The sequence below is a fragment of the Amphibalanus amphitrite genome, unplaced genomic scaffold, assembly GCF_019059575.1.
Source record: "Amphibalanus amphitrite isolate SeventyFive unplaced genomic scaffold, NRLGWU_Aamphi_draft 001118F_arrow, whole genome shotgun sequence".
NCBI classification, from domain to species: Eukaryota; Metazoa; Arthropoda; class Thecostraca; order Balanomorpha; family Balanidae; genus Amphibalanus; species Amphibalanus amphitrite.
In genome coordinates, this window is record NW_024882612.1 from 14,413 (window position 1) to 27,481 (window position 13,069).

The following is a 13,069-nucleotide window of genomic DNA, read 5'->3' on the forward strand; positions in this document are numbered from 1 at the left end:
GATCTTTATCTTACGATCATTTTCCTACGATCTTTTTTGTACGATCCATTGCTTTACGATATTTTGCTTACGATCCTTGGTCGTACGATCTTTTGTGACATACGATATTTATCTTACGATCATTTTCCTACGATCTTTTTCATACGATCAATTGCTTTACGATCTTTTGCTTACGATCTTTTTGTCGTACGATCTTTTACAACATACGATCTTTATCTTACGATCATTTTCGTACGATCTTTTGCATACGATCAATTGCTTTACGATATTTTGCTTACGATCTTTTTACCGTACGATCTTTTACAACATACGATCTTTATCTTACGATCATTTTCGTACGATCTTTTTCCATACGATCTCTTGTCTTACGATCTTTTGTCACGTAATCTTGCCAGGATATGATTCCTACTGCTACACCACTATGCTGACCCAATACTAGAAAGTTATTTTGCCCGTAAATGGCAAGAAAATTAAAGTATTTTTATAAAATTGCTGATAAATGATTACGAGATAATAATGAAGAAGTTTTGATCGATTTTTAAATATTCAACCGTGAAACTATATTCTGGTAGGTTTAGTAGAAATTAGTCCGTGCAACCTTGTATTTAGGGCCTTGGTCCTCGTCTTCGGCGGTAAGGGGCATAGCCCGGTTGGGACGGTTGCCTTTACCTGCAGCCTTTCCTACAGCTCCTTTGGCAGTGATTGTTGCACGAAGCTTCTCGAAGCACGGCGAGTTCAGGTCGTGATCTGGATATCCGATCTCTTTCAGATGCCGTTCGATCGAGTGCCGTATCCCCTTGTACGTTGAAGGCTCAAATGGTCTCCCATCCGGTTCGTTCAGTCATGAAAAACTCGCACAGATACGCATTCATCTGGACGGATGAAAGCGGTCCTAAAGGCAGCGGGTTTCTTTCTTTGACTGTAAAAAATTGCGAAACTTCTTCATGTCTGATGTCGCTGTCTGTTTTCTTTCTTGTATTTTTAGGCACTTGGTCGCTAATAAACTTGTTGGCATCGTCCATCACCTTGTCTACGTACAATGACATTGTCGAATTATCGTCAGCATCACCTTCATATCCGAAGTCGAAACCGAAATCAAAGTTAGGCCAAAGATCCGCACTACTCATAATTCAGGCTCAGTCAGGCAGCAGTCCTCAACGATACTCCTGCGAAGTGCGAGCTATATATATATATGGCCTTGAGCTATATACGGCCTTGTGCGCAACTTGTTGCGCTATTTTTTCACGTTACGGCGCGGGATAAAATAATTACACCACTCGCGAGTATAAATATGCGTTAATCGACTCGGCTTCGCCTCGTCGATTAACTGCATAGTGCATACATATTTATACTCGCTCGGGGTGTTACAGAATATAGAAATCTAAAATATATATAGAATATATATATAAATATATATAGAAATCGCTTGTCACCGTAGCAAAGCTGTCCATTAGCAAAGTTATGTCGAACATGAATACTTGATAAAAACATGCTTTAGTGCTATGAATGATTTTCCGATTTTGTCCGGCTTTGTCCACCGAATTCCAAAATGGACATTGGACAAAATCGGATTCTCAAAGATCGGAGGTCCGATCGGCATCTATATGAGTCCTATAGTCATTGGTTCCCAAACATTGTAGCGTCTTTCCTGGGCAGAGAAGCAGAGGAACGGAGCATGAACCAAGCGAGCTCAGCCTCACCAATGCATTGTCTTCAGCCGCGGGGTCGCCGGCGCTCGTGGCTGGTTCGTATGACGTCACAGTGACCGTGTATGACGTCACGGCGGCGCGCCGGGGCGGCGGAGGCGTCACGCGCCGCCGGCAGCCGACTCAGAATATACGGCGGCCGGCGGCGCCCAGTCGCCCCCTGCGAGTGTCGCGAGTGTGACTCCTCCGCCGCCGCCGCCGCCGCCGCCGCCGCCCACAGCCGCCCACAGCCGCGCCATGAGTCCGTCAGCCGCCGCCGCGCCCGCCCAGAGCCCGCCCCTGGTGCCCGTCACCGCCACCATGCAGGTCAGTCCTCAGTCTCACAGGTCAGCGGTCAGTCCTCACGGGTCAGCGGTCAGTCCTCACAGGTCAGCGGTCAGTCCTCACAGGTCAGTCCTCAGTCTCACAGGTCAGCGGTCAGTCCTCACAGGTCAGCCGTTATGGGGAACGGAGCGCGGGCGGCCGGAGGCTGACATTTCAAACGGGCGACAGAACGCTCTGGAAAGAAGGGGCCGGAACCGAACAGAGAATACTGATAGCTTCATATTGTCATGAGAATGGGTATTTCTGTGAAATTTGTATCATTTTTCAACCGAACTTTCCTAGGCATCTTTCTCACGGACTTGTTTCCTTCAAAGTTGGCGGACATCGATTGAACGTTGGATTTATGAGAGAACAGGCAGTCACGCGGAACGGCTCACGCTCAATGCTGTCTAGTGGAGTAGTGTCCACTGTCTAAGGCTACATTTTCGGCGACGTCCCCTGGGAGCCGACTCGGCTGCAGACGTCCGATGTCGAGCGGAAGTGGAGGGAGGGGCTGCGGACTCCGCCCGGCTGAGCGGACTCCCGAGCGGGACCGGCCGTCTCCCCCGTGCCCCGCCCGCCCGCAATCCCAGCTCACGGCGTCCGTTTGCACAGCGCCGGCCGGGGGCGGCGCCGCCGTCACGTGACCGGCCGGTAGTCAGCTGACGCGCCGTCCGCATCACATGACGGCCGTCACGTGGAGTCGGCCGGCCGCCGCCCCTGCAGTGTGGACGGCACGGGGAGGGTGACGGCCAGAGGCGCCCCCAGGCCGGGCAGGCCGCTCCCGCCCCCCCCCCCTCCCCGGCTTCCAGAACATTCTCATATTTCTCTGATTTTGAACGTGTGGGGGAGGGAGGGGAAGGGCTGGCTTTGTCGGTCTCTAAGGCCATTACAGAGCCCTTTGCTGCACAAAAATGTGAATAATTAGACCGTAGTCTGGTGCATGACGTGGGCCTTTTTGTTGCTTTGAGCTGTCAATGCCTCCTGATAACCATCGGCAGTCAACAACTTTGCTTTAAAACAAGAAAGAATAGCACTGAACATTGCACAATGGATCAGGATGGACATCCCCCCACCGCGCCGGTGGCAGCCGTAATGGCCGTGTCAGACGCTATGCTGCTGTGCTGACAGTGAAACAAGCTGAACTTAATCGTTCAGCCGGCCGGAAAATGACTCAGTCGCTGCCATGGCCGTGCTCCCGGGCCAGCACTGCGGCCGGCCGCGGTGCCGCCTGAGCTGCCGGGGCCCACCCCTGGCAGCCGTCCTCCCGGGCCGGACCAGGTGGAATAGCCGGGCGGTCGGCTGACGGGGCCCGGGATGACGCTGGAGCTGGGTGTCAGCAGCCGCAGCACCCCGTCTGTGACGCGGCGCGGTGTCCCCCTCAGTGACACAGTGCAGGGCGCGGTGTCCCCCTCAGTGACACAGTGCAGGGCGCCGTGTCCCCGTCTGTGACACAGTGCAGGGCGCCGTGTCCCCGTCTGTGACACAGTGCAGGGCGCCGTGTCCCCGTCTGTGACACGGCGCGGTGGGAACATGCCACCGGCCGCTGACTTGGGACGCTCAAGGCCTGCCCGGCCGGCCGGCGCCGGCCTGCCAAAACCCCACGCGTGCCAGCGGCGCCGCGCCGCGCTGGGTGGGTGCCAGCCCCCCCCTGCGCGGGCCTCGCGAGCCTGGTGGCGGCTCTTCCCGGGGCGGTCTGCCGTGCCCAGGGGGGTACGCTCCGGCTGTTAAGCATTATGAAAAATGGTGACAGACGTTTGTGGAGGATTGTCGACGAACTCTTGTTCCGTGAGCAGTACTTACACGCTAGCGGAAAATTCACCAATCAGCGCTCGGCGGTACTCGACGCTGATTGGTCCGACGCTCGTGACGAAATTGCGGGGGACCGCAGTTATTCTCTATGGACCCGAATAGGCTTTTGGATTTCGGAGGGGTTTCTTTAAAATTATATGCTGTTTCGAGCTGTTTTCGAGTTGAAATATATTTCTTATGACTGTTACCTATATAATGGCACCATAAAATCATGATTTTGATAAATATTACCGATGAAATATTGGCCGAAAAGACATGCTGTCATGGTACGGACTGCCCTGCGGCTGATGTGGGGTCCCTAATGCCAGCGTATGGTAATAATGGGGTGACGAAGGGTTATTGGAGACTCTTAGAGCCCCATCAGCATTCAGCATAGGGTCATCAGAGGCCGGGAACGTCCATCAGGGGTCTGAGTAGGCCTGTCATAGGGGCATACATGACACATCATGGCCCATGGGTCAATGTAGATCCATGGGGCCGTTGAAGGGCCAGCATTGTTCAGCGTGGGCTCGCAATTACCTCTGATGGGCATATGCCGTGCCCCGATGGACTAACGCTGGCCCCTGATGAACCATCACCAGCCCCTGATAGGTCTACAAAGCCCACTGCTGGGTCCGTAAATTGGTCACTGATATGCCCAAATGGGCCACTGAGAAACCCGTACAACATCCCCTGACTGCACCTGCTGGACCAGTGCCGTCCTCTCATGGGCCCACCACAGCTCTTGAATGACCTTTTCAAGTCCCTTGAAGTGCCTTTATTGGCCTAAATGGCCCCTGATTGGCTTATGTGGTCCCTATTGGTCCTATATGGCCCCCATGAGCCCTCAACGTCCCTAGACGGCCTTACATTATATGTCACTGGGCCCTGTTGGGTCAGCACCGGCCCCTGATAGGCTTGCACTGGACCCACCGGGCCTATACCGACCCATGAAGGGCCTATGTCGAGCCCTCATGGGCCTCCGATGACCACACGCCGGCATGTGTGGCCCCATCAGCAGTGGTCCGTCTATCCCATGTACTTACGGTCTTTTTGGTCGATGTGACACCGGTAGTATATAGAAATGTTATGATTAAATGTCGTTATTACACAGTCAAAAGTCACAGAAAGAATATCCAAGCTCAAAAATGGCCTCAAACCCAACAAAAACTGGTACAAATCCCCTTCAAAAGCCGTAAGTCTATTAAACGCCATAGGGGAATAGCTGCAGTCCCCCGCAATTTCGTCACGAGCATCGGGCCAATCAGCGTTGAGTATTGCCGAACGCCGATTGGTCGATTTCCGCTAGCCTGTAAATGCTGCTTGCGGATATAGTTTTGAACAAAAGAGGGTCGCGGCTACTAATCATCGCTTGTCACCACTTTTTCGTCGGGAGCGTTCTACCTGGTTTATATAGCCTTGGCCGTGCCCCAGGGTGGCACCCAGACAGCTCTGCCGGTGGCGGCGCCGACTGCCCGTTCTCCCAGCGTCGACCGGCCGCAGGGGACGCTTGCCCTCACCGGCTCGACCTACACTAGAATCTACTAACGAGTGGCCGAGGAGAATTAGAGCGCGTGTGAGGAGGCCGGCACGTTTCCTGATCTCCCCGGGCGCGGTGCCTGGGCGCGCCTCTGGCCGCCGGTCTGCCGTCCCCCACGAGTAGCTCCCCTCCCCTCCCCTCCCCTCCCCGCCTGCCACCGCGTGTCGCGAGGGGCGGCGCTCCGCCGCGCCCCGGCCGGCCGTCTCGATACTGATACTGAGCAGAGGCCTACTGAGGCGGCCGCATAGCAACAGCGGCCGGCCAGGGGCGGGCGGGCGGGGGGGGGGGGGGGGGGTCAGCTGACTGGCGACCGGCAGCCGCCGGAGGCTCCTCTGGGGGCGCCGGAGGTCCACCAGGGGCCCTCCTGGGGACGCCGGAGGCCTACTAGGACACCGGGGGCCCGCTGGGGGCGCCGGGGCCCTGCTGAGTGCTGGGGTCGCCGATCGTGCGCCGTGAGGACGTTGTTCCATATACCTACTCTGGTGACGAAGGCAGACGTCGTCACGGACCTGGCAGGCCGCTGTGGGTCCACCGACATTGGCAGACTCAGGCCCACTTACTGTTGGTTCAGCGGTGTGGCAGACTCAGGCCCACTCACTGTTGGTTCAGCGGTGTGCCGCAGACACGCCCAATGGCCTTACTGTATTAGCTAAATAACCAATTCAGGGTCTGGTCAGTTGGTGACACATGCAGTATGATAACAATTGCTCGAAAGATATAAGAAATGATGACTTGTTCATGAACGCTCATGAACGTTCACGAACTGTTCGTGAACAGAGAATCGTTGGTGAACATGTGACCTTGAATGCCAAAATTCGTAAACTGTCAAATAAACAAAAAAAAAAAAAAACATTGTTCACGAACTGTTCATGAGACATGAACAAATATACAAACACCAAACCCTGCCTGAGACCCCAATAACTCGGTCCGTCCGCTCACCAGTCGACCGTCTGACTGCTGACAGCCCTGTCCAGTGTCCACTTATCCGGCCCCGCCTATCTGAACAGTAAACACTCAACAGTACCGCCGGTGGCCACTACGGCCACTACGCAGCCGGTGGCCACTGCGCGGATATAACGACACCAGCGCGGCGGCCGCCAACACGTAGGTACGGCGTATATACGTGTATCAGAGAGGATTAACCGATTTCTGGGAATGTCAACATTAACCATCATGTGGATTGCTATAACTGAACAATGAACATAGCTAATATTGGAAAACAAACAAATTAATCCTTTTGTTTGTCTATGGGGCTTAAGGGCGCGGACTACAATGGTTAGTTTTCTTCCATAACGCTATGCTTCTTTTATCTAAAAAAAAGATTTAAGTTGCTCACAGATATAGGATGATAAGGTATCCCTGAATGTTAATGGCTACACGAGTAATATCCTCACTTACCACGGACCTTCAAACAATCGGCGCAAGGCACTCGGAAAGCCCCTAATAAACTCTGCCCTGGACCGCCCGCCCCCCCCCCCCCCCCTCCAGTAGCCCTCCGTCCCCCCATCCCCTGGAGCGGTCGCCGGTCCCCTCCCCTCCCTCTGCCCTGGAGCGGTCCCCAAGGGGTCACACGGCTGGAGCGGTGACCGGAGAGTTGTAGGCGGTCCCGCGGAGCCGCCGACCAGGGGGACTCAGGTCACACGTGGTGCTCAATCTCCCCAGCGGCCGGCGGCGGCGCCCCACACGGCGACTCTGGCAGGCCGCCAGCGCGGCGCCCCGCCACCGCGGCCTTAACGACAGCGGTCCACGCTGGTCACCTTGTGCTGACACCTTCTGACAAAGTGGCGAACTAGTAGTTAGGTGTACTGCCGCTGGTGGCGCTTCTGTGCGTTTATTGGCAGGCTTACCGGCTGGCTTGCGTTGAACCGCATTCAATGAATCCTCCAAAAGGCGAGAGGCTGCTTGAATTTAATTTCTGCTACCCAAGCTAGGGTCAATGGAGCTTCTATTTAGAAGTGACCTTAATACTCAGTTACAGCTCTACTGACACTGAGTCACTGAGCCGTGCCATGTTGACTCGGCCAGCCGCCTAGTGCGGGTCGAACTGTCAGTGTTGACTCCGGCCGACTCCGACTCCGACTCCGACTCCGACTCCGACTCCGACTCCACCGTCCAACAGAACTGGACAATGGACATTGGACATGCGACCAAGGGTCACCATTAGCAATCATCAGCAATCACTCATTACCTCTAGGTACATTCCCCACTTATATCGAGGTCGCCAATCACCGTACCGCGAGTTCTGATAACGATGCGCCGGTGATATTTTGGCGCTGGCGCTAGTGATTAAGGTCACAGGATAGCGCTGACAATATTATCCGCATGTCGTGGCTACCCTCATCGCTGGCTATTGCCGGCGCTGGAGGCCACGCTATTTTCCGAACCCATTTGTGTCTGCGATCGACATTCAGTGGGCATCTCGGGATCCTCGTCAAATCACTGCAGCAGTATCGAGTTCCCTGTTTCTAGATGGGTTTAAGAGAACTGCCCAGCTTCAACACAGTGATGTGTAGTGGGTTAGCCAAACTGACCACTGCACAGTGGGCGATCCGGCCGGTGTAGCCTCGCGAAACCTATCGGCATTCATAACATCCATGTTTTTGAAGCTAGATCCACAATATTTAGGAGCAAACTTCTTGAATATCCAATGAGCATATGTTTTAAATAAGGACTATCTCCTTTAGGATTTGTGCTCTGTGGTGAGCTTGCAATTTGCCTAATTGCCGCTCGAATAACGCATGAATACTTTTGAGGGTAGGTCGAAATTTATGACGATATGAGCTGGGTAGGATATTGAAATGGTGTGTCCCTCCGTGGAAAATTGCTTCCAAACCAACTTTTTATTCAAACGATTATGCCCTACCAATTTATACATATCATGAAACAGCGTAAATCTCGCCCGGCAAGGCCCCATTTCATAACGTGACCCAAGCAGCGGGTTTGGTTTTTGGTAAATAACTTCGCAAAAAATGGCCGCAGAACCACGATTTTGACATCGTCGTGTTCGCCTTGCTCAGGCGCGTCGAATGGTATACTTTTTGTTCAGGTGAGGCCACCGTAAGGTGTTGACCTCGAGTCAAGGTCAGGTCAGAGGTCTTCAATCACGAAGTTGGTCGAAGGAGGTCATATCGCATATCATTCGATTCGGCAGGTCTTCCGGAGTCCATTGGTGACCTTGTCGACTCTCTAGCTCAATTTGATCGGGAGTTATTGACGAAAAACTCGTATGACCCTAGTGACGTCATAAATGACGTCATGCAAGGTCAACAATGCAAAAATGCAGCATCAGGTCTTGCAAGGAGTGCATGAAGTAACGATTCCATGTACTTGAGACAATTGAATATCATTCCTGGCGCCAAAATAACAGTTTTCATATTTCCCCATTGACTTATAGGTGAGGTCACGTGACCAACCTGACTTAATGTGACATTTAGGAAAAATCTGAGATATAAAAGTTGTAACACCTCTAAAGGACAATAAGTCCTGCAAGTCTCACTTCCCTGTGAAAGTTACTCTGGCACTGAGAGCGCTGCAAGGTTGCGACATCTGAGGATCGTGCAGAGGTTCATTTATGACGTCATAGGTCAGTGACCTGACCTGACTTGAAAGTGCGGTTGGTGTCACAAGATTCGGCGTGCATCAAAGGTCAGGTATGCCAAGTTGCAGTTCTCTATTGCCTGGGTGTTTTGAGCTATCGCGAAAACACCCTTTGTGGCATTTACCACTTGTGTTCAAGTGCACCAAGCCACGGCCAACCCTTAGAAGAAAAAGGTGTCTGGATGCCAGGGCTGCAAGTGGCTGCAAATTTTCACTGGCTCCCCTAATAGATAGTGTCTTAGTGCATGCGATACAGCATTATTTTCAGTTCATCCTCTTAAAACTTTTTTTGCTGGGCTTGGTTAATTCAGTGAACGTAATGTTCAGTGGAAGAAAAAAAAATAAAAAAGTTAACCTAATTATAAGACATTTTGAACTGATTTTGTGTACTGGCTTTCTATGGCAGAATCGTCTAAACATCTAAATTTCACTTTCCATGCAAAATGGATGCTCAACACCTAGCAATTTCATCGTTCCGCAAAATATTCAAAGAGCGTAAAAATCGGCTGTGATTATCCCCCTTATGAAGTGTTACGGAACGCTGTCTTTAACGATACTTTTGTCGACGAAAAAATGTCTCCTGAGCCATGCAAATGCACTAATCGTAATCTTTGATGAATTTTCTGTCGACTAGTATGCGTTGTTTTCCAATTTTCGGAAAAAAGTGTCTTTGAGGTTTCGCGAGGCTAGACCGGCCCGATCGCCTACCGTGCACTGGCCACATCCGCGCCGTCTCCAAATGGTCTCCGATTTATTTCGCATATATCACGAAAAATGTTCCGAGCAAAAAAAAGATGTTCATATAGCACGGGACACGGGGCACTTATCCCACGGAGCACTCGTATTTGAATGCCCCATTGAACTGTCAGCTCAATTAGGTACGGCCAGAACTGTGATGTCAGTTCGACACTGTGCCGTCATCAGCTCGGCCCAGCGACTTTGTGACGCTTCAGTGTTCACATGTGGTTCTGATCCTCATATCCCGATGGTGATCGTGCCTTATACCGCTGCGAGGGTCACTCGGCTCTTACCGGGCTGCTGATCTGACGTTCGCTATAACCGCAGGCTGTTTGAAGAATAGGCAAACACTATTCGGTAGAATTGCGTTTTTCTATTAAAAAAATAACTAGCGCAGTTTGCATAGGGAAATGAAAGACTTTCAGACCCAGAAACTCCACCTCATGCATTAGGTAACGGTCTTTATAGTGATATGTTAACTGAGAGGTCGTCCATGGGTGCACGCCGCCCTGTTCCAGCAAGTGTCAGGAGGAATATTGATTGATATGTATTATATTTTTATTGCTGTGAAAATAGATAAATGAATAAATAAATAAATAGGTACTCGAAATGTCAGCGCGCGCTATTGGGAATACGGTCAAGTTTATTCGCTGGCGAATTATGGGCGACGAAGATAAGCATCCCCGCAACGCTCGAAATTAGTAAACAATTACCGCTAACCTCGCATGGAAAGAAAACTACAGTCGGATTAAAAAGAAAAACCTGTATTATCCAAGGCCCTAAAACATAGTCTTATCGTTTTTATTTAGGCGCTTTAGTGAAAAGCGCACGTGAAGTCTCGATTCCTTAACCCGCGCCCCAATGGGGTCTGCGTATAACACGCCCTACTGGGGGGGGGGGGGAGCTCTCCATAGCCCCCCTCCTAACTCCGAAACTACTGGGCCGATCGTCAAAATTCAAACGGCGTCTGATAGCCCCGGAAAAACTGTCGAACGAAACCTAATTTCATTGACCTCGAGGTCACCGATGACGTCACAGGTCAGGTCAAAGTAAAAATTATTAGCGTTTCGGCTTGTTCACATTTTGGGCTCTGGCCGCCGTCTTACAAGTCAGATCAGGCTTGTTTTTGGTTTACACACTCGTGAATAGATGCTCTAGATACCTTGAGGGTACCAAGCTTGTACTTTGATTTTCAGGTCAGGGTCAGGTCATCACAGTTCACGGAAATATTATATCATGCGTCGGTAACATGACACATGTTTTATGGTCCATTTAGGCCATAGATTTCGAATTTGATGTCATCTGTGTCATTCGAGGCCATTTTGAGTCGAATTTAGCTTAGGTCAGGCCACTTTCAGGTCAAAAAAGGTCAAATTTTGAAGTTCAAATTTTTCAACAAAAAAGGTATCTAATGGATGCAGTTTGAGCTCAGGAACACGATGGTGCCATTTATATTGGTGTACAATGTCAAATACGTACTGAAAAATTGATTTGAAAAATTAATAATTATGAATTTTTTGCATTAATGCGTATAACTTATCCATTTTTGAAGATATTTAGCTAAAACTTGCTAGAGTTAGTCATAAGCATACGTTCTGTCACACATTTTCCGTTTTTTTTTTTCGAAAAGTAAAAAAAATTGAAAAAATATAGAATATAAATTTTGAATATTATTATATACAATTTTCGAAATTTTCAAAAATTTTAAAATCCCAGATAGCAATTTGATAGCGCAGTCAATTCTAAGTCCTTTCATGCAAAGAAATTGGATCTAGCTTAAAAACTGAGCTTTTGGGAGCGATTGCCGTGCTTCAATGTTTTGCGTCGAAATCGGCCGAACATGACGTCACTCTGACGTCATTTTCGGCCGACCTATGGTAGCTACGAAGTTCAAATTTTAACACAAGGTGTCATATTGATGCAGCCAAAGGTACTGAAAGTTTGGCGTCGATACGTCAAGTGGTTTGGAAGTTTTTGCAGAAAAACGGGAGGGGGCTATGAATAGCCCCCCCCCCCAGTGGGGCGCGGGTTAAGGGTGCGTTTCACGCGACCTTTACACCACCTGGCGAGGATCTTGCCGACATAGAGATGCGTTTCTAGACCAGTAGATGGCCCTAGCGCTGAACGCCGGTTTGTTGTCATAGGACAAGTATCACATTTCCCCTGTCCATCCATCTGTTAGCGCAGAGGGGTTGGACTGCCGGGCCGCCCCTCTCCATCCGCGCCCCGCGAGTTCGGGGAGGATTGGCACGGGTCCGCCGCGCCGGTCAAGCCGGGCGGAAAGGACCAGATGTCATGCTCTCAGTCGAACCACATTGGGCCGAACCCGCGCCCGGACACACGGATAGGGAAAGACCGAAATAATGAAAAGGCTTACAGAATGAGGTACAGAAAAGCAGCTTCAGTCACATTCATAGCGTTTGCTTCATTAATCCTCGCTTGGGGAAGTGGGGCGTTTTTTATTATCAAAATTGCAATTTTTGCCCGGAAAAGCGCCGCGAAACTTGGCATAGCTTATCATACATCAATTTCTAATCGCGTGTGAAATTGTGGAACCCAGGTCTCAGAAGTTTAGGTCACCCAGTTCAGGTATATCCTAGATGCTCGAAACTCGGTTTATTGCATGAGCTATCAGCATGAGCTATACTGTATAGTGCCGGACTGTGTCGCATCAGAAGGCACAGAAGAATATGCATTATAAAACACTTTTTTGCAATTTTGTCACCGCTTCAGAGCCACAGTAGATGCCCGAGTCCTTTGAAAGTTGCAGTGCACGATGTAATAAGGCCATTGGTAGCTACCTACAACTTGTATGTCTCGGAATCTTATAAGTTCATCCGGACCTAAATCCACCAAGAAATCGTTTGGGTCGGAGCTTTCGAATTGTATCACAAAACTTCGTCAGCGTGTCGTAATCGGGTTCGGGGGTATCGGTCGCAAAATTGAGGACGTTTTGCGACCGACTGGATTCCTCGTGATGAGGTACATCGAAATAGGTACTATTTTTATGCAAAAGTATCAAGTTCGAAATTTGACCTTTTTACCAGACCTTGACCTAACCTCCACCAGAAAGTAACCTAAACCGTCCCTCATGGCCGTCTAACCAAAACCATTGAGTTGGAAATGAAAAATTGGCCGCAAAACATGCATCACACGGCCCTAGTAAAGTTGGGTTCATGTGTTGACCATTGGTGACCTGACCTCTAGGTTACCTGACCTGGTATCAGTGACGTCTTTTAGCAACATCCGTACTAGGCAACCAACGCTTTATCGATGATTTTCGATAAAATGCCTTTTAATCAATGTTATAACGCATTGTCCAAATTGCTTAAAAAATTACTACTAAAATGTTCGTAGGCCCGTGAACGGTGAAAATTTTAACTTTGACCCGACC

The 13,069-nt window shown here is 50.3% G+C and overlaps 1 protein-coding gene across 1 annotated transcript in view; it reads left to right on the forward strand.

Moving 5' to 3' along the window:
• The first annotated feature begins 1,863 nt into the window (after positions 1–1,863).
• LOC122370283 (terminal nucleotidyltransferase 5C-like) overlaps positions 1,864–13,069 on the forward strand; it is a 57,618-nt gene continuing 46,412 nt past the window's right edge. Inside the window, exon 1 of the mRNA XM_043345750.1 lies at positions 1,864–2,012. Within this exon, the coding sequence (XP_043201685.1) occupies positions 1,944–2,012 (69 nt within the window). The 5' untranslated portion in view covers positions 1,864–1,943. The remainder of the gene's footprint in view (positions 2,013–13,069) is intronic.